The sequence below is a fragment of the Chamaea fasciata genome, unplaced genomic scaffold, assembly GCF_029207755.1.
Source record: "Chamaea fasciata isolate MVZ Bird 193981 ecotype frontalis unplaced genomic scaffold, bChaFas1.0.hap1 SCAF_1, whole genome shotgun sequence".
In the NCBI taxonomy this organism is placed as follows: Eukaryota; Metazoa; Chordata; class Aves; order Passeriformes; family Sylviidae; genus Chamaea; species Chamaea fasciata.
In genome coordinates, this window is record NW_027094086.1 from 53,567,034 (window position 1) to 53,592,406 (window position 25,373).

Here is a 25,373-nt window from a genome sequence, read left to right on the forward strand (position 1 = left end):
ATGTGTTGGATTAGAGGGAGAAAAGTACACCATATACAGGAGGCATGTTGGAGGTCCCAGCAAATTACCTACACAGCTGAGAGAAGTGCTTCTCAGACAAGGGTATTTGAACAGTGAGGGAATCTCTGAATGGCTGTTGGTAGTTGATGTGCTATCTGGGCAATGCCCAACTTCAGAAAAATGTAATCATCTAGATTCTGACTTACCAACATCTGGGTACTTCTTGCATGTGTTGGATATCTGGCACTTCTCTCTTCTGCTCTTGATAGACAGGATCTCATCTGTGTTTCAGACAAATAAAAAATAAATATGGGGAACTGTATACAATGGAATAAAGATGTCACACATGTTTGTGTAATTCACTTGTGTCTTGAGGAGTTGTTGGAGTTGGCAGAGTTAGTCTGTCCTAAGCATTCCAAGGCTTAGTGGCAGACCATGCCTCCAGGCAGAGATGATGTGAGCATATGTGGTTTATTTTCTTTATTTTGAGTAACTGGTATAAGTAAGTTGTGTCCTGGTTTCAGTTGGGATAGAGTTAGTTTTCTTTGTAGCAGTTAGTACAGTGCTGTGTTTTGGATTCAGTATGAGAATGATGTTGATAACACACTGATGTTTTGGTTGTTGCTAAGTAATGCTTACTCTAAATCAAGGACTTGGGGGTGTCTCATGTACTGCCAGTGAAGCAGGTGCACAAGAAGCTCTGAGGCAGCATGGCCAGGACAGCTGACCCAAACTGACCAAAGGGTTATTCTGTACCACAAAACATCCTGCTCAGTCTGTAAACTGGGGGGAGTTGGCCGGCAGCTGTGGATCACTGTTCAGGGACAGGCTGGGTACTGCTCTGTGGCCAGTGAGCAATTGTGTTGTGCACCACTTGTTTCTCTTGGGTGTTACTCCCCTCTCCTTCCCTTTCATGACCAGTATTATAGTTTATATCTCGTGTTAGTTATTAAACTGTTCTTATCTCAACCCATGAGGTTTACCTGTTCTTTCCAATTCTTTCTGTTGGGAGGAGGTGGGGAATGAGCAAACAGCTGTGTGGTGCTTAGTGACTGGCTGGGGTTCAGTCCTGCTAGTTATTAGTTTATTTTATGTGTGTATGGGAAGTGCAGTCTATGTGTTTAGATGAGGCATTTGCATTTATTTCTTAGTGGTGTGAGAGGTGTATTGAGCAAGCACTGTGGGCCAAAACTGCTTTGCGAGTGCCTTGAACCCATTTGTTAATTATGAAATTTGCTCATGCTGTGTTCTGGGATATTTTATAGCCATCTTTTGGTTACTATATTACATCCCCGAAGAAAAGGCCACCTGTTTCTTTGCTGAGGCGATCCGATTCATCAGGAGGTGACATCGGCCAAGAGGTTTCACGGTTGTCTGAGGAGGTGTTTCCAGGTAGTTATGTAACAACTCTTTTTTTCTATGGGGCATTAAGGGAGCATGTGTATCCCAGGAGTGCAGGTTTTTAGACAATTTCCTTACTGTAAATTAGTTCCTTTTTTTTTGTTGTTGTTGTTTTTGTTGTTAGATGACTTAGAAGCCCAAACAAGAGAAGATGCAAATTTTGCCAGGTCTGAAGGTTCAGGGCGTAGGGTGGATTCTGCTACTGGAGTACATGAAAACCTTAATACAGAAGCATCTACCAGAAGTAAAGCAAAGGTATTTCTCTTGTATTTTTCTTCAAAGGGCAACTATGACCTGAAGCAAAATTCAAATTACTCCAATTATTGTTTCTTTGCATACACCTAAATTTGGACTTTCATTTCAGCTCACTGCTTTTTATATTGATCATTTGAATCCTAGTAGGTGCCTGTTTCTTAATATAGTTTCATTAGAATGGTAGGATCCTGTAGTAAGTCAGTGTTACTTTCGCCATCTCATTTTCCTCTTTCTGCCAACATCACTTTTGGAATTGCTCAGCCTGTCAGCCCGTAGTTTTTCAGAGACTTGTAGGCTGTTGATGTTCTGTGATTAAGTTTCTGAATTTCAGCTGTGTCTACCCCTTCTGTTTTTTTAATGAAACAACTTACTTTTAGCATTGGAATAAAATTTTTTAGTTGATAGAATTTAGGAATATGAACATGGTGCAAGTCTGAAAAAAGTGTCTTTTTAGTTTGGTAGTCCTTGATACCTACCTTCCCTGCCTGTGTCACCTCCCTAAGCATGCTGGCAATGCTCCTCCTAATGCAGGCCAGGATGCTCTTGGGCTTCTTTGCCTGGCTTGTGTTGAACCTCTTGTGTACCCGGACTCTCAAGTCCTTTTCTGCCAAGCTGCTTTCCAGCTGGTTGGCCCAGGGCCTGTTAAGGGGCCTGGGGTTATTCTTTCTTAGGTGCTGGTCTTGGCATTTCCCTTTGAACTTCTCAGCCCATGTTCCTGTCCTGTTGAGGTCCCTCTGAATGACAGCTGACTCTCCTGTCGTATCAGCCACAAGTCCCAATTTTGTATGATGATGGAATTTGCTGAAGGTGCACTCTGCCTGATCATCCACATCATTAATAAAGTTGTTGAACCAGTACTGGCCCTGTCTTGATGCCCAGGATACTCTACCAGTGAGTGACTGGCCTCCTGCTGGGCTTGGTGCTGCTGGTCTACCCTTGGAGCCTGGCAGTTCAACTTCTTTCCAGTCCTGTCATGGTGTACGTGTCTGCTCCATGCTTTGTCTGTCTTTTAATGAGGGTGTTGTGAAGTCATGCATGCATAGCTACAGGAGGACAGGTGTTTTCGATTCTTCCTGAGTCTGTGTCCATCTGAGAGAGACAGAAAGAAACTGGACTCTGCACACAACTGTCTACCTACTCCGTGCCCTTTGCTAAGAACAGCCAATGTGAAAACTAAAGAAGAAATCAGACTTGAGAGACAGAAAAAGCTGTAGGAATAGCTGTGTCTTCTCTCTGTAGAGGCAGATGATTTAAAGTTAATTAGGAAGTTGCTGTATATTTGGTCATGGTAACTTCTCTGCTATTTGTCCCTGTTAGGATTTTACTCCCAGTTCTTTCAACTGAAATAAATAAAACATTTTAGGATTTTAAAAGTTTCACAGGAACTAGGGCTTTCTAGAAGGCAATACTAGGTATTTAACATAGAAAAGCCTTTGTGAAGTAGATTTAAAAAATCAGGAGAATGAGAATAATGTGTATTGCAGTGCTCCTTCTAGACAGGTGTTTAAAAATAAGTCAGTGAAGAATGTTAATATACTGCCATATCGTGACATGCAAGCAAGAAAAAAACACTAAACAAAAATTTTCTTATTGTGGTGCTTAACTCATTTTGTTTTGTTGTAGGATGGAATTCAGAAAGGCAAATTTGAGCATGGATTGTCTAATCATTCCGACTCTGTCTTGAGTATCAGCACAATTGCAAATGCTATTGCTAATGCTTCCTGCAGTGCTGAACCTTCCCAGCTAGCTGCTATGATGATGGCACTTTCCAATAAAAGGACACGTGTCCTTCCTGGAGGTGTTAAAGAGGCTGAACTCTCTGCTAATGAGGTATTACCCAGCAATGAGGAAAATAGTGCATTTGATATGGAAAAATACCTCAAAAAAACAGATGAGAACAGACATGAAAGTGAAAACGAGAGTGTTGTGAAACATGAAGCATCTGTCCAGAACCTTACATGTGATACCTTTTACCTGGGTCAAGATAAACATAAGCTTGCTCTTGCAGAAGACTTGGTGAACAATCACAGCAAACAGCAAGGAATAAAAAAGCGATTGCTTGATTATCTTAATGAGGAAAGTGATGGTCAGAATTTTTCTAGTCTGTCTGGTATTCCCAGCCACGGAGATGTAATTGCAGATAATGTTCAATATTCAGAAAAGTTGTCAGATTTGGTAAAGAGCAAGCATTTACAGTCTATGGATGCTGATATTAGATCTGAGACACTTAATAGAAATGAAGCCCACATTTGCGGAATTCTCTCAGCAGCAAAAATGGAAGTGGCACAGCGAAATCTGCCTTCTTACCGGAACAGCAATCTCACTAATACATGTAGTGTAGGGGAAGATGGAGAAACAGTACATCAAGCAGCAAATGCTGTTCCTGAACCATCTAATGATTTGGTGGAGGGAAGTGCAGGAAATACTCCATCCCTCTGCAACTTAAAACCTGCCAAGCAATATAGTAAATATGTCTCAGTAAGTCCTACAACAGCCAAGCCTGCACAGAAATTGAGCAATGGTGAGAGGAAGCAAAATACAGAGAAGAGAAACAAGGATGGCAATACTCATGGTGGTGGGAATGCAAAACATGTAACTTTTGGGAATCTCTCCCCAACTTTGCAGAATAGTACTGGTAAGTAAACCTATATAAATGCAATTAGTTGTTGAAAAAGCTTTTCTTGACAGTACACTTGTTTCCTGTCCATAAATAATTATGCTGCTTAAATTTTGTTTGCCAGAGCATAAACCCATTCTGCCTGAATGTGACTTAGCTGTGGAGGGTGAGCAGTACAGCTTCAGACCTTCAACTTCACCTCTGATTCACTCTTCTCCTAGTGAGACTTCTGGAACAACGTTTTCAGGGTAAATTTCTTGGTGCAGGTGATAAGAATTAGTGCTTCATGAGGATTGTTGAGGGATTATGTATTACTTTGAATGTTGACTGTGATCTAGATTTATAGAAGATCTTTATTAGGCCAAGACTTCATTATACACTAAGCTGGACATTCTATAGACCAATGAAGGTGTGTTTTTTAAACTTAGAAGTATTTCACTCCATTTGGTTCTCTGATTTGTATCATTGCTTGTTGTGGGAGAGGGTGGGTGGAAATACTTGGATTGCTTTTGACTATTTCATATTTTGTTACTCATGTCCAAGGTTTAAGGTTTCCTTAGCAACTGAAAGAACAATGTTTCTTAAATGAGCTCCCATAACAGCAAGTGTCGTAAGAGTACAACTACATTAATTCTGTATTCTTAAACACAAACATGGCCAGTAGCTAATGGTTGTGAGCAGTCTCATAAGAAGATGAGGCAACTGATTTCCCTGACTTAACTTTTAAGTTCATTGTTTGGTATTTAACTGCAGTTTGTGTTTGTATGTCTTATTAGAATTACAGGCTGTCTGGCATTTCTCAGAAATTAATATGTGCAGGAGTAGATGTATTTTTGCCGGCGTGTTATGTAACAGGATTTCCAGTTAAAATTGTCACTGACGTTAATTGTTGTCATGCTAGCTTTCCTTGTTGAACAAAGTGCTGAGAGTTCCTGTGTTTTCAGGTGTTTGAAATGAAGAGAATCTCACCAGTGAATAGGAAACTAATGTGTGATGCCTAGGAGGTTAAATCATTTCATTTGACTTTTTAATCTCATTTGATACAAGTATATTGATTCACCTCTTCTAATGAGTTGTGTTGTTTCTGTGGCCTTAGCATCTGTTCAGTTGTGGAACTCTGATGCTTTGCATATATGGATTGATGTAGAATGAAAATGTGTTTTATGTGCACCAGAGCCAGAACTTGTAAAGGTTAATTGAAAGCTTATTTCTCATTTCTACTGACTGCATTTAAGAACAGCTAATTAAGTTGACTTTTAGAATTGTCCTGGTAATGTGTAACATTGATTTTCTTGAGGGCAGCATTAAAAATATGTATTTTAATACTGGCATATTTTGAATCTCTTTTTCAGAACCGAAATGGACTTTACTTCCCCATCACATTGTCAGGAATCTCCTTGCAAAGAGAATGTGCTACCTCAGTCTGCTTACTCAAGTCCAAGCATGAGCAGGTTAACCTATGTCTCTGCGCCTGGCAGTACCCATAAGAACTCAGCAGTGATACATAATCCAGAGAAATACTGGGTAAGAAACACAAAACAGCACCTCCCCTTTGCCCCTAAACCAATATTTACAGGTCAAAGTAATTGTAAATTAGAAAAGCCTTCAGGGTTTTCCAACAGTTTAGGATATGCTGTGCATAGTGAAAAGATATTCTTCTTCTTTCCAGCTTCTGAGTTTTTCAGAAATTTGAATTTTGGTATCAACTGGGCTAAATGCACACACTCTAATAAATACAAACATAGTAAAACAATCCAAGAACTAGGAACTTTTGAAAAAGTTAGAGTTGATGTATTTTTTCCTTTCATGCTTTCCCATAATTTCTCATTAAGTCATTCTGTTTTTGGAATGTGGGGTAGCATTCCTGTAGTATTTTGCAGGGTCTTTATTACTTTTCTCACACCTGAGGCTCCCTTGCTGTTCAGCTTCAGCTGTTTGGAGAATACTTCTGGTTTGTTTGTTTTTTTTTTTTTGGAGAAATGTATATAAATACATAATGTAGCTTGTACTACTTTTTTCAGGACTGAAACTATAATTTTCTACCTCTGACAGTCATTCTGACAGTTATTACTGGTTTAGAAAAGAGTGTACACAGAGGGTGAAATTTGTTTTCAGACTTGCAGTCTTACACTGATTAAAATAATTGACAGTCTTTTATCTGAATTTATGCATTCCTTAGACTGGAATCTATGTTATGTCTTCCCCCTTCCAAAGTGTGTGTAACTGTGGATGGAACTGATGTTTGGATGATGGAACTGTTTAAAAAACAGACAGATAAAACCTGAAGAGCCTTTCTGACTTATATGCATGTGTGTGTAAATATGAGTGCTCATTCCAGCTATACCATACCTGTCAAAATGACAGATCTCTGGGCTTCAATGATTTCTTTGTGTGAGTGCACAATGTAAATATTTGTATCAATGCATTTTCATACATCTCAAAGCCTTTTTGGTTAGTGATTTGGTTCAAGGCCATTCAGGTTTGGGTTTTTGTTTGTTTGTTTGTTTTTTAATTTGGCTAGTGTGTTTGGTATGTTACCAATGCTGTTTTGAACACAAAGCTAAAAATACAGCACCACAGACGTTGCTGGGAAGAAAATCAATTCCACCTCAGCCAGACCCAGTAGAATGTGTCTTTAGGATAGCAGACAGCTTGAAGCTGCAGGTTTTCTTTTTCAAGGTGAAGAGTCACAGTTAAAAAAGTGAAGTTTCAGACAAGACAAACTTGTTTATTTATATTGGATGGCAATACCAATAATGATTGGACAGGAAAGTTTCCTGAACAGGCAGTACCAGAATTAGGTGTGTCTTATGTACCCTACTGCTTTTCTAAAATATGTAATACTGCATATTACATTTATTTACTAGGGTGAAAATGCTGGTGAACTGAGCACAACAATAATTCAGGCCAGCCCAGTTCCTCCACAGGAACATACAAAAGAAAATCTAGAAGACCACTCATGTCAAAGAAATAGCAAAGAAGCAGTACTTAGCATTGACCAGAAACAAGAAGAAAATGAACTTGCTGGTCTTCAAAGAAAACCTCATAATGTACTGGACCAAGAACTGGCCAAAGAAGGTTTTCTGAAGAATGAAAAGCAGCTTCCATTTATTCCTTCAAATGTACCAGCAAATCATGAAGAGCTAGAACATGTTAAATCAGCTTTACCAAATAAACTCTGCACCTTTCAGCCAATTTCTGCCAATGGTGATGCACAAGAAGTGTGTCAGGATCAAACAAACAAAGCACAGAGACAGGGATTACCATCTCTGAATGTATTACCTATTTATTCTGGATTAAGCACCTGTTTGCCATGCAAACAAAACTCATCTGGTGAACAGTGTGTTCACACATCAACTGTTAAATCCCATGTCACTACCTCTCAGAGTCAAGCAATTCCTTCTTCTGTCCCCACCTTGCTTACAGGGCATTCTCTTGCAACAACTCCATTTACACAACAGCATCTGGGAACTGTGCAACCTACAGGAAATGCAGTTCTGTCTCAGTTTCATGGCTGCAGCTCTGCAGGTTTTGGCCTTCCAGCAGGGCTTCCTTGTTCTGGTATCCCAGCAGGACATGTTGAGAATCCACTTATGTTAGGAATTCCTTTAGGTCCAAATATTGGTCCTGGCTGTTTGGGTGCAGCTTCACTTTATAACCCACCACACCCTACTTCATGGAATAATAATATCTTAAATATAAAACCATGTACTGGACAACCGCTTGGAGCTGGTGGAAGTGAGTGGCCGTTGTCAAAGTCACCTGGTATTGGTAAGTGTCATTTTTACAGTGTGTTTGAAATACAGCTGCGGACAGGAATGGTGATAGTGATGTAGCTTGTGGTATAGTAAATAAGGCTGGTACTAAGTGTTACTACAATTATTATTTATGCAAACCCTATTACTAATTTTCCTTGTTTAATGTTTTCTCTGAATTCAGTGTCTATACTTATAACTCCCCTAATGGTCTTAAAAAACATCTAATAATTTAGAAGAATTTCAGCGTTCTTCAATATTAACTAGTTTTATGTTTGTGTAAAGGATCTAGAACTACCTTTCATAGGAGGAAGAGAAATCCTAGCTGCAGTTCAAACTAGGCAAGACAAGTCATGCTCTTGAAATTCTGTTGTATTTTATCTGTAAAGTAGGGGACATTTCTATTTCCAGCCTAATTTCGTATGAGCAGTCAGTGAAGGCCAGAACTCGTAAGAAGTTTGAACCCCATGGAGAGCTGAAGCTGTTTGCTGGTTATGAAGGGGAAGAAAGCTGCCAAGTTTCTTCTGTCCTTTCTGCTATTGCTCAGTATCTAGACTTAATTCTAAACCTAAGCAACACAAATTACTATTTAATTTTAAAAACCTTTTAACCTACAATCTTGTTAGTTGTTTTTTGCTATACTTTTTTTTCTGGCTAATTCTTTCAGCCTAAATGACAAGCTAGTGGGGTTGAAGATTTGAATCTGTGACAGTTTAGAGCTTGTTTATTGATTGTTCCAAATCATTGATCTTGTTAGTGCATTTTAAAATAATGAAATACTCCTTATCTATTTTTATACTAACAAGATTTTATAGTGGTAATTTTCAAATTTTCTGAGTTGGGCTAGTACTGATTAAATTGTGACCACTGAGTGTTTTATACCGGGTGTGTGTCTATATATACACTTTGTGGGTGTGTATGGGATGTGCCATTTCCATAAGTATTTATTTTTGTGACAGTAGAACTTTAACATGCAAATTAGAAATGATCAAAATTTCAAATTTGCTTTGCATTTCAAATGCTTGTGGAAAACATTCTTATGAGAACTGTAGGAGTCAGACATTTCCTTGCCATCATGAAGCATTTGTCAGATGAGTTCATAAACTTGGTGGTAGCCTGAGTGCTGATTTGCTTCTGAGTATTAAAAGGAGCATATTTTCTTCCAAAGGACATATAAAAGTTCCAGAAGAACTGAAGTTCCCTAATGCCTGTTGTTTGGGAATTGCATCACAGACGGTTCTTAGCATTTATAATCCAGCTGACTGGTGGCTGCAGGTCAACATTGGAATACTCAGTGTTTCAGTTAATGGGGAAAAGGTAAGAGTTTTTTTTTTTTTTTTAATAAAGCTGAATAATACAAGATATATCTTACCAGATAACATATGTAAAATTAAGGCCCTCTTTACAGATTTGTGTTTTTTTCCCGTTTTATAGTTAATATGCACAGAAGCAATGCTACTTTATTTAGCCAGGCCACCTGACTTCTCCAACCAGTAGACTTTGTGAGGTAAATGCCGCATGAGGTGATTGATCTGTAGAATTGTATTGTGTCCATGAAGTGTGGAAGGTTTGAGTTTATGGGTTATTCTTTCCCATCTTTGTGCATGCAAGAAAAGTCAGAAAACATCCTAGGCCAGAAAACATCCATGCTGAAGACTGTTACTGCTAAAACATTTTTGACAGTTTGCTCCTCATTTTCTTGAAATCAGGAGATCTTGAGTGATGGAGAATGAGAAATATTTGGAGCAGGCTTCAAGCTAGATGGGTTGTTTTGTGGGTTGTAGGTAACTTGTAGGCCATAAATTGCCTGTATTCACTGTATGCACTTCAGTTTTGTTAAATTCTTTATACTTCTGTTATCAAAGTAATAGTTCCAGAAGTAAAATATCTTGAGAACTTGAGAATGAGTTAGATTCAAGGTCCATCAGAATGATTTAATTTGTTTTATTGTTGAATACACTTAGTAGAGAAGAATATAAAAACAGAACAAGCATGAAAACTTCTGAGCTTCTGGCAGTTTGATACTTGGTAACTTTAGTTAGATGTTACTTCTCTTCTTATTAATTTTTGGTAGACTGCTCTTTATCTAACTAATCTGTTGTAAATATGCAGTGCTGTCCACAGTTCAGTTCAGTTGTAGATGGTATAAAGTAGTGCTTTTTTTCTTTTTTTAAATACAGTTCTTGCTGTTTTTATTTGGTCCATATTACTGAGGAAGAGCAGACAATGATTTGCTTTAAATATTGCAGCTTACAAGTCTTAGAAATCCTGATCACATACCTCAGGTATATTCTTCCAGTAGATGTAGCGTGTCTTTCCAGGAGTATGATTTCTGGTTTTGATCTTGTTTTCTCAGAATGCTTCCTCTTCTAAGAACATCAAGCCACAATTCTGTGTGTTTATATATTTATATTTATATTTATATTTATATTTATATTTATATTTATATTTATATTTATATTTATATTTATATTTATATATACACACATAAGTGTGTGTGTATATGAGAATAAAGATTTGTTGCATAAGTTTCTGATCAGCTTCATAGGGCTTTCTTGCAGCTCCTGTAACCAGTGATTCTGTTGTATCAAGGAATGATTTTTTTTTTTAATGAAATGGCTTTACAGTGGTTTCCATGAATAAATATATGCAATTGTTTTCACAGTGTGATTAAAACCAATATTTTTTCAGTCAACTCTGAGATATGCTGCTGTTCTTTCTCAAAAGTCAGGATTTTACTCTTAGTTTTCCCAATGTCAATCTTTCACTAGATGGTAGAAAGAAACTTCAGCAATTTTCGGGCTGATTTCTCTTTTTAAATTAAAAGAAAAGGCCTGCTGTTGAGCAGGATGCAAATGGGCCATGGATATGAAGATGCATTAATTAAATGGAGGAAAAATATATACAAAATGACTGTGTAAAACTGTGGTGCCAGATAAATGTGGTATTTGGAAAGGAAATGTCTTGTGGTAAAAGGCCTGTTTGAAAATGACAGGTATTTTGTTTTTCAGATGGATCCTGTGAAATATCAATGTCTGGTCTTCAAGAACAAAACCATTGTAGGACCCTACTCTACCAATGACCTGAAAATACTTTTCTTGCCTTCCTGTTCGGGGATCTTCCAGTTTATCCTCAATGTTTCATCCTGGCCAGTTTCTGCAGATGCTGAGACAATCATTCAGTCAGAAGCTTTGGCAAGCAGGGTAGTTCTGACAGCAGTTGCTGAAAATCCTAACTTAGAAGTAAGTTGCTGCTTATCATGTAATTTTATGAATAATTTAATGACACTGGAAAATAATAGGATGGCAAGGTTGTTCCTCAAAGAAATCTGGGATTTCATATGCTTTCAGTGGGAACATAAGAAAACTTTTGAGAAGCTTATTGCTGGTCTGGGAAGTTCCAGTTGTGGAAAAGCAGCTAGCTGGAAATGAAGGATTCTGTATGGAAAGAATAGGTTAAAATGCATTACTGTTTCATTGTTGAAAGACTGGGCAAGACCTTAAACATCTGATGCTTACTAGGTATCTGCTGTGTTGGATTGGGCATTTAATGTAACAAAAAGCATTTATTTCCAATTGTAAGGATTTCTTTATTTTTTACGTCAAGTAGGCATTGTCCTGGTTTTTTTACTACCTCTAGCTTGTTTATGATTGTCGAGAATATTTTCTTATTTTGGACTAATTAAAAGGAAAAGTAAGTGCATGCTTTTGTCGTGTGTCTTATCATGAAGAACTACCAGGTGGGAGATGGTGTGACATTAATAATTAAATCTGGCTTCATATAGTTCTAGATTTAAGAGTATGAGCAGGCAGAAAAAGGCTTGATGATACTTCTGGAGGTGCTTGAACAAATTTCATGGTAGTCTGTGACATGGTTGATGAAAGTAAAATTTTCAGTCATCAGCCACAGCTAACTTTTTTTTTTTCATTTACTTCTTTTTAAGTTGCTTTGGGCTAATTGTGTTTTGAAGTAATGAATGCACAGGAATAGATATAATTTTAACTGCTTATTTAATAAATTTTTATTTTTAATGCTTTTTTTTTCTTTTACATGTAGTCCATTCTCCATGTTCTTGATAGTGTATAGTTCAAACTTGTATCATGTTCAGATAAAATTTAAACCCACTGCTCAATCTCTGCATGTTGTTACATTCTTGAGATTGGAAAAAGTACCAAATAAAAGCTGTATTTTACTGCAGATGATGACACTTCAGTGTTTTTAAGCTAGCAAAACTTAACTGCCCCTTAGTTATTTTCTTAGCTTTAAACTTGCTGAAACGAGTTTTTGACTATCTAAAACTGACATTTCTTACTTACTAGCAATAATCATGGTTTAAACTTACTTTTAATTTGAATAATCCAAAATAACTTGATTGTGTGCTGGATTTTGGCGGATAAACATCACACTAAGATTGGCTTGATTGATTAAGGCAAAATGCATGGGAGATAGCCAATTGGCTGTAACCCATTCTAATATGAAAACATAATTCTGAGACTCTTCCTGCCCCTGTTAGGAGGTTTGTATTCTATGTGGATATAGGGTTAAGAGGATGGAATAGGTAACATCCTTTCTTTCCTGGTACTTTTGTAGGGTAGTGTGTTTCGAAGGTTTTCCTTTCTTCTAAGTTCTGTTTTGTTTTAAAACCAGGTGGAAACAGGAAAAGGAGATTGCCTGGATTTTGGTGACTTGCCTTTTGGCAGTTGGAAGGCTCTTCCCCTAAAACTTATCAACAAAACCCATGCTTTTGTGCCAATTAGACTTATTATTAATGCAGTAAGTACAGTAAACTTCTGTATATGAGAGTTAACATCTTGTGATAGTGAATATTAATACCCAAACACTTTGTTATATATCATTAAGAAATATATCTTGGACCCTAATTGTAAGGTTCCCAAGAAGTCTTTTGTTAGTTGGGAAATTAATATATATTTTGCAGGGTGGTAATCTGATTCTGCTGTAATGGTGCTAAAACAAATGCTTCTGGGATAGGTATGTGGTGTCTTGTTTCATGTCTGTTGGGTACGTTTTATGGCTTAGCCATGGGATTCCCCCTCTGGTGCTTGCTTTGATAGCACAGGGCAGCAGATAGGAAAAGGGTTGTGTTGCCTAAACTTCCCCTTTGAGAAGCTGAGGAAGCTAGAAGCTTCCCTCTTCTCTCTGAGAAGCTGTAGACATATTCCACTATTCAAATGGAACAGCTGACTGGTCAAACAAGCAGCCAAGCTTGCTGCTAGCACATTTAACATACTCCTTCTTCCTCTGCAAGAGCAAGAGTGGGATTCTTCTCTATCTGCTTTGTCTCCCACCAGATAATACCTTGTCTGAGAGACTACAGTGTGGTCCTCTCTGCATCTCTTGCAATGCAGTTTTCATGTTTTTGTCTAGGCTGGGCTGACTTGACTGCTGATTTGTGCTGTGGGAAGAGCTGGCCTTGTGTCCTTACGCAGGGGAAAAAAAAAAAAGGACTGGCCTTATGTTAAGGTGGATCAGGTTGTCTTGGGGACTAGTGATGTTTGGTCTTGAACAGCCAAATTTCTTGAAGGCTTAAACTAATCAGACTCTGCTTGTCCCATTTTGCTGCTAAAGGATTTCCTATTGTTTTTAGAGGGTTTGCTGGACAATCATATGGTTACCAAAACTACAGTCTAATTTTTGATTATTTTTTTGAAACTACTTGAATCCTTCAAAACTTGTCTTGCATTTCTCAGCTTTGTCAGCATTGCTGTTAGTGACAATAAGAGTTTTAGTACTTGTAATACTTCTTTTACAGAATGCAGTAGCTTGGCGGTGCTTCACCTTTTCCAAGGAACCTTTTCATACTTCTAATGAACAAATGGATGCAGTTTCTCAGGCAGCAGCTCCATCAGTTCTAAATCATGTGATACATGCAAGCTATGATGGGCAAGTGAGTAGTTTGTAGTTGGCTGATTCTTCTTTTTACTTGCTGTCTGAAATGACAGTGCTGAATATTTGTGTTCACAGTAATGATTTTTCAGCAGTGCACCTTTTGCATGTTTAGGTTTTGTGGATGTTTTGTTTGTTTTCTCCTCTCAATAATTTTATCCCTTCCATAAGGTGAGTCAACCAATTTCTTTTTCAGGATCCTGAAGCTTTAACAGTTTGGGTTCTATTCCATGCACCTAAGAAACAAATTTCTTCTTCAGGTAAAGTAACTTGATTTTCATTTCAGCTGAAACAGATTTGACTTTTAATGTATACATGTGTTAGAATTGCAGGAACAGGCTGCAAACTTGAAACCATGTTTGGTTTGTGTGAACTAATATGTCAGGTATCATTTTTATTTTTAGTGACTGTTTAGCTGGCAGAACACCTCTATATCTTAATCCTTTATATATTATCAGGGATGTTTTTACTTAAGTATGAAGCTGTATAAAGTTTGTACTGCAAGATGCCTGGAATTTATGTTAACTCGTTTTAATGAGGGAATTAAACCATCACTTAAGAAAACATTGCATCAATTGCAAAATAGATAATAAATTTGAAGAAACCTCTGAATTGTTCTGGCTTCCTGAATAGAAAATAGCACATATATCAACTAGTTTGGCTGGTGTGGTAGGATGGGGTTTTTTGTTTGCACTAGTGACAATTTCAGTCACATTTGATAAAAAGGTAAAACTCTTAAATAAGCTCCTGTGAGACTTTATTTAAAAGAGGAAAAAAGTGTTGCAGGAGTAATGGGAGAGCTTCTGTTACTATCACCACATGAATATGGTAAGATTGAAGAGTAGCTGAAGTGAGATATACATCCATAGGAATGGCCTTTGCTCTTGGCAGACTTGCTTGCTTTTGCTACTCATGAAATTATTCCTAGATTCCTTAGATCCAGCAGAGGAGTTCCTGGCAAGAGTGGATGTGGAAGTGGATAGTCCAGGACCTAGCACTGTGATTAAAAGTATTTCTCTCAGAGCAAGAGCTGGAACAGCAAAGATACATATTCCAAAGCAGTTTCAGGTTTGTGTTACAAACCTATATTTACAAACTGTATTTCAAGAACAGTTTGCCTCCTAGCCTCCTACTTTCGTAATGTTTGGTTTTATTATGTATGTATACATACAAACATACACTTACTTAATTTTTACAGAAAATACATCTGTCTACTAGTGTGGGTTTAACAGTCAGGCAGCAGCTGCTATTGGAAAATGCTGGAAACATTAGTGTACATTTGAAAGTTAAGGTAGGTTGGCTTTTCCCTCTTGAAATCATGATTTTTGTGCTGTTCATATTGTACTGAAGCTAGAGCTGAGCCTTGGGATTGTAGCTCAGCTTTGTGGTTTGACAAAAGCTTTACAAATTTACATAAAGGATATGAAAGATGGCAAAGAGATAAGCTTCCTTTTATGGAAAAAGCATATCAGTGTTCTTTTGCTCAGCTTCAGTTTTATTTTTCCTAACGTACCTTTATGATTTTTACTAAATTTCATCTAAAAGATTTGTTATATGTAAAAGCAGTGAAGCCTTTGCTGCACAGCAGGTGTTAGCTGGTAGAGTAAAGCCTGCTTAAGGCAAAGGTGACTTAACATTGGGAAACATCTGTATTTTCTAACAAAAAAAACTGCATTAGTTTTTAGTGTATGTTGTGCCAACTCAGAGTGAGTTCTTTTCAGATATGCAGTGTCTTTACTTGACCTTTTTGAGAATCCATGGAAAAAATGGTTCCAGACTGAAAGATAACTAAACACATTTAAAACTTGCATTTCAATGTCAACAGAAGAAGCAGTTGATTCCATTTTACAAAAAGAGGTTTGTTAGCCCATCATTTCTAGGATCAGAGCCATGGAAATAGGATTTATGACTACTATCACAAATGCCACATTAAGTGATGATACTGGGTGCTAATTGATAAAGATTTGAAGACTCCAGGCGTATTCAAATTGTCTAAACTGCATGTGCAATAGGTGCACAACCAAATTGTATTACATGTTGTAGAAACATTTAATCCCTTAAAACAGATGACTAACCCTCCCTTTTGCACTTGCCTGCTTTCAGACACCAGATCAGGACAGCTGCTTTGCTGCTGAACCTTTGGACCTTTTCCTTTATCCTGGAGAAAGACAAGTAGTGACTGTCACTTTTTTTCCAAAAAGCACAACAACCACAGAAAGGTAATATAACTGATTCTGTGCTGCATGTGTTAAACTAGACTGCTTTTGACCTTAAGGTAATGAACAAATAGGAAGTTTTACCATATAAGAATCTTTGTCTTCAGTTGTTTTCATGAGAGTTCTCATCCATTACAAAAGGATGTTTGTTAAGGTTCACCTTTTCTGTAGATTACCTGCCTCTTCAGGTGTGTATAGCAGCATTAATAGATAATATTTCCCATCAAGAAATATTCTAGGACTTGTTTAGTATAAGTAAATGGAATAAGTCCCTGAGGCCCTCTATATGGTAGTTATTTCTAAAGTACAACAAAGCTTCAAAATACTTACCTTCAGCAGCCCTTTTAGTTGCTTCCCTCTTTCTCCTGAGGCAAGGGAAATGTTGTTTCTATTGTACATGTAAAAAAACTCAAGAATGGATCAGGATCGTAAGTATTCATTTGTCTGCTGTAATCAGATAGAATTTTGTTCTGTACAGCACTAATGTACATGTTCCTTTTGCAGATGGAAGTAGCAGTCATAATTTTGCTCATTAGCACCTGTTGCTTCATTCTGCAAAATAAACTTGATTGGTTCAAGTGACAGTTAGGATGTCATGTGAGAACTTTAGGCAATGGCAGGGGTCTGACTCATTTCTCCAGAGCAGCCTTTCCTGTCTTGTTACATGATTTCCACTCTGCTGTGATGAGCAAGAGCAAGAATGGACAAAGGAGTATCTTCAAAATTTGTTCAACTTCATTAGCTTGCTTAACTAGGCCTCCCCAGTGCATTTAAATTAAACAGTGAGAAGTTTTGTGCTAATGACAGTATGATCCTATTGGATAGGTTGAACTTTTACAGGCTCCAGGTACTCAGGAGGATTGGAAACTTTGTAGTCTATGTCAAAGTGCTGCCAAAAGACTAATAAACTAACTGTGGCAGTAAGGTTGGTCGCTGTTCCCTGCTGATGGGATTCAGGTCTTTGTCAGCAGGCATCTTAGGGATGCACTGACAGCCAGCATGGAGGTTCTTGAGGTTTTTTTCTTGACTTGAAGTCTGTCTGTGCTATAGGAAATGATTCAGGCTATTATTTAAAAGCTAGATTTCCTTCCTTGGTGCTCCTGGATATCTCACACCTGTAAAAAATCAATGAAGTTTCTCATTGATTTCAAAAGGCATCTCTTTAATCTACTACCAGGTTTTATTTCTTTCTAAAATTAGTCCGTCAAAATAATTAGAAAATAGTATGGACAAAAATATTTTGCTGGGCTGTAGTCTCTGAAATATTTATCTGAATCATTTCCAGATAAATACTTTAGAAGACTCTGTAAGGTACGTGTGGCATGAGTATTTTACAGCCCAAAGAATTTAAATTTAGGGCTATGCCTAAAGCTGGCCTTTGTCATAAAATAAGAAGTATTTGTATTTTCCCCTCAAGAAGGTAGTTTTAAAAATGCCTATCTAATATTGTTTTGGTTATGTTTTGATTTCGCCAACTAATCTTGTTCTGTTTTGGTGTTTGTTTGTTTGTTTGTTTTTAAGTATTTTGAAAATCCTTGTGCTGCCATCTGGGCCTCAGTTTGAAGTGATAATAAAAGGTGAGGTGGAATCTGGGGAAAATAGACCTGTGTCTACAGCTGCTGCGTGCTTAGACATTCCACCCATCCTCTCCAACAAGCAGTTCGTTGCCTGGGGAGCAGTATCACTTGGATCATCAGTGTAAGTATGAGTTGGACAGCCCTTCACATAGAATATCAAGTTAAGTATTTTATATTGCACTTATTTGAAGTAAATTTTCCTATTCACATTGATAATTTGCAGTGATTTGTTCTCTGCCTCAAGTGAAAGAAGCAGGATATTGCAATTATTTTTCTTGTGCAAGAAAGTTTTGGAAACAAACTGATCTTGTTTGAGCTTTGTGTATTCTCAAGGACTCCTCAGTTATGATTAGAATATCTGGTTCTCTACATTTAATATGTCATGCAAGTAGAAATGAGAAGAAAAGTATTTTTCAATTAAGTTGATAGAAAAAATCTTTTGGTTCTTTTGATACCTGTCTCTTTCTAGAGATTAATTATGCTATTATCCAGTCTGTGTAATGTTATTTGACCATCTGAATAGCCTAAACTGTTGAACATCCCTTAATTGATTTGAATGTGTTTCAGTGTTAAAACTCTTAGTGATGGAGAATCTGTTTTGCCCCTAATTGTGAATTACTTTATCCTTCAGACTACTTGTCGTCCATACTTTTTTAGTTTCAAGTTTACAGGTTTGGTATTTCATGCTTTAGTGGAACTGTTCATAATTGTTAAGATATTCTTTGCTTCCTTTATATGTAAAGTCTGCAAGTTTTGCACATCTCTGAACTTATAGTAATTATTACTTGAAGGACTAATCCGCTGTTGGTTGGTACTGAACTTTCTGAGGAAACTTTCTAATGATGTTCCTGGTGGTTTAAAATCAATCCATGTTTGAAGCCAAGAATTGTTTCTGATAGCTGCATTTCTGTTTTTCTGGTTTGTTAAGGTAGTGTGCTTCGAACTGTAGTTTTGGTTATTTGGTGTTTAGGAATTGCTGCTTCTTTCATGTATGCTGCTATCTTTTTATTTGCTGTTCCTCCTCTAAAACAGTTTTAATGAACCCTTGGTTTTAGGAAGCTGAAATTATTTCTGTAATTTTGTTTCAACAGAGTACAAAAGAATGTGTGCCAGTGTTGATAGAGGTTTTCCTCTCTCTGTCCTCTTCTTTAATTCTAACTGCATGATCTATTCTCTTATGTTGTAGCAGTTTTAGGGCTTGTCAAATTCAGCTGTCAATGTTTTTTGACTTGTTAAAATGACAAAGGCACTTGCTCTTGCTGGAGATGTTTCCTACCCTTGCTGAGGAAAGCTCTGAAGCCTGGTCAATGCTAGGATGGATCACAGAGGGAAATAAAAAACTTTTCTGTCAACCTGATTTTGTCAAGTGACCGTAACTTGCTGTGTTGCTATTATATTGAGACGTACGTGAAAAGGAAAAGTTATCCTGAATTTAGTTCTTTACAACTGTTCCGGTGAATCTGGGCCAGACTACTCACAAGACTTTGTTTCTCCATAACTGTCTCTGGATAATCTCATCATAACTGTGTCCTGAAGTGGGGATTTTTAAGGAGTTTTTATATTGATACAATTCTGGTTTCTTTTAAAGTTCAGGCTGTTAAGTACAGTACTTGAACTTCAGAAAAACTATATAATTTTTTTTGAATATACATATACATATTTGGGGATTGTTTTACTATATGAGTATTCGTGTGTTGTGATGTCTAATAGTGTCGGGTGTGTAAGTTTGACAAAGCTGAAATAACTTTCTATTTAACATATTCTATTGTTCCAAGAGGTGATTTTTTTTCCATTAAATTACTTCAAAATTGACTGTCGCAGTTCCATTGTTTCCATGAATTAATCTATGCAGTTAATTTGTATTTGCTGTGAAATCTAACCAGACATGTTTTTCAGACAGAAGAGGTTAATCCTGAGAAATGACTCTCCATCTGTGACCCAGCATTTAAGATTGTTGATAAAAGGCCAAGATCAAGACTCCTTTCAGGTGGCTGTCATTAAAATTTCTCTTTAGTGCTTATGACAGTTACCAGGCTGTGTTTATAATGAAAATGCTTTTGCCCTGAAGTGTTAGCAGGGTGTGTATTTGTTTTGAGTCTGTCAAGATGAGTGTCGTAACAGGGCTTAAGCTACACTGGCATCCTTGGGATCTGCTAAAATAGGAGCTGCAGCAAACTGGAGCTCAGTTTACAGCTCTCCAAGCTGCTGTATCACAACAGTCACTACTTGGTGGGGTGATCCATCAGTGGCCCTTCTTGCAGGAGGGGATTTACATGAGGATAGAAGAACTGAAATTAGCCTTATGGAATTGCCATGGCTAATGGGTCTTCTTGTTATGTGACGTGCATTGACTTACATCCCCTTTTTCCCCTCAAATGTTCAGATTTTTTAAATCTCCAGTCTTGTACTGACAGAATTAATGTAGTGCTGGTGAAGTTCAGCCTTGACAGGTTGGGGATTGAGGCCAAAAAAGTCTGTCTAAACTGAGAGGCATCAAAATGTTCATTTATGGGAATACAAAGTATCTTGGACTTTATCTTTTTCATTGCATATTAAGCGTTGCAACTTTAAATATGCCATTGTCAAAGAAGTTAATGTGGAGTTTGAAGAAGTTAATTCTTCCTTCCAGGTGTAGTTTTACTGCTTTGTTTTTTTCCTATTATAGTCACTCAGTTCTGATGTCTTTGTTTTCATAGCTGCAAAGTATATTTGGATCAGAAGAACGCTTGACCAGTAACTGGGAACTCAAAATGCGTCCCAAAGAGGATGCGACCATCTACCTGATGTTCACACCCACTCGAGTAACCTGCTGCTTTGCAAAGCTGGAGATCAAACAGCTGGGGGTTCGAGCAAAGCCAGGAATTAAGTTTACTGTAAGAGTCCCAACATAACTTCTCATAATTTTAAATGTACTTTTTCTCGTAATTATTGAAAGTCTAGCACTAAACAGCTGTTTTTATCAAAACCCTGAAAATTCAAGATACATATTATGGGTATCTGTATAACTGTTAAAGTCATATGGATGCTAAATTTTATGCTTTGAACATTAGTATCAATTTTGCATGCAGTTCTTTCCTTTGTAAAGGATGAAATATTTTTTGTACTACATTAAAAGTAGCCTAAGATTTTAACTCTAAAAGTGTTTAAAAATCTGAACTTGTCTTGTTCCGTAGGTAGGTCTTAAAGAAACCTGTAAGCAGAAATAGAAAATGATTGAGTAAATTTAGGCTTCTCTATTTCTTGCAAAGGCTTTTCAGTTCACATTTTTAACATTTTCATTTGGTTTTTTGTAACTCTTTATATAGTTTGCCATAGTTGAACATAAATGTTTTTTACTAAGAAGCTTTATTCATTTGAAGTACTGTTTTTTTGGTGGTGGGTTTTTTTTTTCTCTTCCAGATACCGTTATCTGGATATGGAGGAAAAAGCAATATAATTTTAGAAGATGTTAAAAAATTGTCAGACAGCTTCATGGTTACATTGGAAAGGTCATTGTCTGGAAGATTACAGCAGGCTTCCTTCCACATGAGGAACACAGGGTCCCGGGCTGCCTATGTTAGAGCCCTGTGCCTGGGAAACCTGCAGACAAAAACGGTGATGGATCCTCGGGTTATGACACTGTCTCCAGAGAAGTTTGTACTAAGAGAAGGAACTCATGAAGTAAGTACAGTGCTTTTTTCTGAGTAAATTTTATGAATTTAAATTAAATGTCATCAATGAAAATGTCTGACTAGTTCTTTATTAAAATCTCACCTGATTTTTGTTACGTCCTGCTTCACTTTTATTGTAGGAATCTGTTGACTCATATTCCAAACATTAATACAAACAATAACATTTTTTTTTCCCCTCAGTATATTGTCTGTTTATTTTATCAGGTGATTACTGTAACATGGAATCCACAAGAAAAGAACTTCCATCCAAGCATGTTGGTATCGACAGTATGCTTTTTTTGGGGAGATGAAGTTTGTAGGCAGCAGTATCGCAGGTAAATGTGCTTTGCTATTGTAACGGACAAAGGTTTAATAAGAAGTTAAAGCTAGGGGTATGTACTGCCACAAATATGGTTTTAACATGTTTCCAAAATGAGCAAGAACAAACTAAAAGATGATGATGGTATGTAGAGATCTACTAACCCTTGCATCTGTAAGTTGTTGATGGGGGTTTGCTCATTTGTGGCTTTGCTTACATACTGTAGCTACAGTCCTAGTTAAGGATTTAATTCTATTTTAGCTTTCTTAAATTCAGGTGTGTTGAGTTTTGGGGAAATGCTTTTTTTTTTTGTATCAAAAGAGATCTGTGTTCTGTCTTTGTATCTCTCTTCCTTATGTGTATGTAACTTTAATTTTAAAAGAAAAGGCTCATGAAAAGAATAGTACTGAAATCCAGGAGTATTAAGTTTCAAACAAGGTTCATGTCTTGGTTTGCTAGATTCTGTTGACAAAGAATGTGTTTGAGTAGATGTGTATATGAGAAATAACATCCACATATGCATGACACACTAAGGAAACTTGTTGAGAATACCTTGCTGATCTTAAATAGTGGCTGTGTTATTCTGCATTTCATTTGGTATAACTCAAATGCACAGAAATGACATAGTCTGCTTTCAGTGACATAAGTGGCACTTGTGACTTGTGCTGTCCATGGGGTCTAGTGTAATGCAGAATATTAAAGCTAGGTAAAGCACTAAGGTGCTGATGATCATAATTCAGTGCAAAACTTCAAAACAGCATTATTTCATTATTGCTTTTAAATGTCATTGCCTGACAATGTGTGGAAGTCGTGTATATTCTTATTCAAATGAAGTGTTAAAAGCAGCTGAATTTAACTGCATGACTTTGAATAAAAAGCTCATGGAATAGCTGAGTTCCTGACCTTGATGGGAAACTGGCTTATTTTAGCTGTGTTAGAAGATGCTTGTTCCTGATTTTTTGTGTGAGGCAATGCTCACTATCTGGAAATCCTCCCTAAAGGGTCGAAGTACTTAGGGAACAGTTTTGGTCTACAGATAAACAGAACATCCACCTAGAAGCTCAATACAACTACATGGGTATTATTGGAAACTTTTTAAATTTAGATTCTGTGTGTTGATATGTATGCAAAATGACTTGTTGATTTTATTAGTCAGCAGACTGACATGTTGTTCTTGAAAATAGTGATCTAGCTGGTTGTTTCTTGGTGGGAGGTTCTCTGAAATCTCCCATGATAACTTGAAAGAGATGTGTATTTCTTGCAGTGACTGAGTTCTCTAAGCCAGTCCAACCCCATTCTGTAATTGTGCAGTAGAATGAGAACTTGCTTTGGGACTTAGGGGCAGGACTGTGAAATGCTGACTGAATACAGTCAGCAGCCCAGTAAGTAGCTTAGACCTGAGAGTTAGTAGTGCTCAGGTATTCTTTCCTCCTCCATGGCTCTGACCTTATCTGGGTGCCAGACTTCCTCTTGCTGACCTGTAGCTTCCCATTTTTCCTAGGAATATTTATATCCCCGTGCTTCCCAGTCTTTTCTGTTGGCAGTCATGCTCCTTGGCTCTGTGCTCCTGCTGTTGGCTGGCACCTGCTGCCAACTCTGACATTGACTAGTCAATTTTTCCTCTCAAAAGGCTTTCACTTGTAACCAAAATAGCATTCTCCTGCTTCCTGTGGTGATTGAAACATCACTCAGATGCCTGATGTACTTATCAAAAAATCTAGGTAGGTGTGACTGACAGCAGAGAACAAGTATGGGAAGACAAACATATGGTAACCATTATTTCAGTGTTTCCTTTTACTCTGCAGCAGTAGAGTAGGTATTTCTTTAACCATTTTAAGACTGTGGAAAGACTTCAGTTTTAAATGAATGCTCCCAGATTTGGGCTTGGTGTAGTCAAGAAATGATGAAGTGAAAATTATGATGGATTCTTGCAATTCTTATCGATCTTTTCAATTTGTTGTTTCTGGTATTTTGTTTAATTTAATGACTGCTGTTTATCTCTAACAGAGCTGTGGTGTATAAACCTGAGGTAGAAAAACGCATAGTCCCAGAAAACAACTTACTGAGAAATGCTGTATTTGATGAAGAATTTCCGGGGGAGCAGCTTGTGACAGAAGGTAAGATTACAACTTCTTAAAAGAAAAAATATACTACTTGTTTTTGTGTGGCAAATGTGCTTTTGGCTTGAATCCTGGTTACTGTTTCACTATTTCTTTTATAAATGTAGAAGAAAAATTCTGAATTTGGACAGTTGTATTGGGCAAAGCTTTGTTGTATTTTCTTTCCCCAGTCCAGCTGAGGAGGAGTGTGATAGAATGACTTTGGTGGGCACCTGGCATCCAGCCAGGCTCAGCTCATCACAACAGAATTTGCCTTTTTTTCATTCAGTATCTATTTATTGAAGTTATTTTCTGTACTTTTTTCCTAGCAACATGAAACCCCAGTATGTAAATATTACAGCATTAAAAATGCTGAGTTTATTTGGAAAGTATTTGCCTTATTAACCATTTGGAAAGATTCAGTTTGTTGTACACAGATATATTTGAAAATTGAGAGGCAAACAACTTGGCTGACACCAAAAAATATATTTATTTTCCTTCCTAAATTTAATAGCTTTTTCTTCTGCTTGTTAGTAAGGAATGTATTAATAAGAATACAATATACTGTAAAGGGTTCCTTAAAGCACACCCCTCAACTGTTCAATCCTGTAAGTGTCATGGACAAATTTACCGTCAAACCCTATTCTTGTGCTAATTATATTCACATATGGAATTATTTACTGTTCTAAGGCTACTGTACCTGAATTAATGTGATCTGTTTCTTTCCCTGTGAATTGTATATTGTCTTTACTTGGAAAAGTAAAGGGTTTTTTTATCACTCATCTTAGTTGGGGTGAAATCCTAGTGAACATTAGATATTTGGGTTCTGGAGTATTCTTTGAAGTTGTCAAGCCAATGTTAGAGAAAAAAGTAAAACCCAGCTCTAATTTGGCATAGAATCAAATTAGTATGTAGCATTTGTATAAAGGTGGAAATGATATGGTATTGTTTTTTATATGTAATATTTATTATACCTTATAATAAAAAGTTTTGAATTGGTGTGTATTCAGATTTATATGTTGTATGTTAGTGTTGAGCTATGCCTGATAACTAAACTTGAAGGAAGTAGTTTTGGAATGATCTAGGATTTCTTTGCTGATAATTAACATGGTCTATATCTAAAATCTCTGAGATGTAATTTCTGAGTATTATAGAATCCTTCTTACTAAAATTCCTCTATTACTCTCATTTTTAGTATGTGATGTCCCACGAGAGACAAATGATATCAATCTTTTCTATGCAAATATGCAAAAGGTTCTCCTTTCTGTGGTTGGATATTCCTCTGGTGATCAGGATGGCTTTCAGCAGTCTCCTGGAACCCATTTGGAATTGGACAGGTACTGGAACCATAATTAGTAATTATATGTATGTAATTATGTTTTTTTCTTGTGAGGGTGGTTAGGCATTGGAGCAGGTTGCCCAGAGTGGCTGTGAAGTTTTCATCTCTGAAAAAAATAGAAAACCTGGCTGGTCAATGTCCTGAATCACCTGCTGCAGCTCCTGAATCAATGTCTGGTCAATGTCCTGAATCACCTCCTTTGGGCAGGGGTCTTGGACTGGGTGATCTCCACAGGGCCCTC

The 25,373-nt window shown here is 37.1% G+C and overlaps 1 protein-coding gene across 1 annotated transcript in view; it reads left to right on the top strand.

Annotated features, from left to right (window-relative positions):
- CEP192 (centrosomal protein 192) overlaps positions 1-25,373 on the top strand; it is a 70,584-nt gene that overhangs the window by 26,607 nt on the left and 18,604 nt on the right. Inside the window, exons 23-43 of the mRNA XM_066184791.1 lie at positions 1,266-1,392; positions 1,526-1,656; positions 3,280-4,291; positions 4,398-4,521; positions 5,626-5,797; positions 7,141-8,044; positions 9,197-9,345; positions 11,040-11,270; positions 12,676-12,801; positions 13,799-13,933; positions 14,129-14,192; positions 14,861-15,000; positions 15,131-15,223; positions 16,036-16,151; positions 17,670-17,846; positions 19,622-19,712; positions 20,422-20,598; positions 21,125-21,385; positions 21,601-21,710; positions 23,702-23,811; positions 24,989-25,130. Of these exons, the coding sequence (XP_066040888.1) occupies positions 1,266-1,392; positions 1,526-1,656; positions 3,280-4,291; positions 4,398-4,521; positions 5,626-5,797; positions 7,141-8,044; positions 9,197-9,345; positions 11,040-11,270; positions 12,676-12,801; positions 13,799-13,933; positions 14,129-14,192; positions 14,861-15,000; positions 15,131-15,223; positions 16,036-16,151; positions 17,670-17,846; positions 19,622-19,712; positions 20,422-20,598; positions 21,125-21,385; positions 21,601-21,710; positions 23,702-23,811; positions 24,989-25,130 (4,592 nt within the window). The remainder of the gene's footprint in view (positions 1-1,265; positions 1,393-1,525; positions 1,657-3,279; positions 4,292-4,397; positions 4,522-5,625; positions 5,798-7,140; positions 8,045-9,196; positions 9,346-11,039; positions 11,271-12,675; positions 12,802-13,798; positions 13,934-14,128; positions 14,193-14,860; positions 15,001-15,130; positions 15,224-16,035; positions 16,152-17,669; positions 17,847-19,621; positions 19,713-20,421; positions 20,599-21,124; positions 21,386-21,600; positions 21,711-23,701; positions 23,812-24,988; positions 25,131-25,373) is intronic.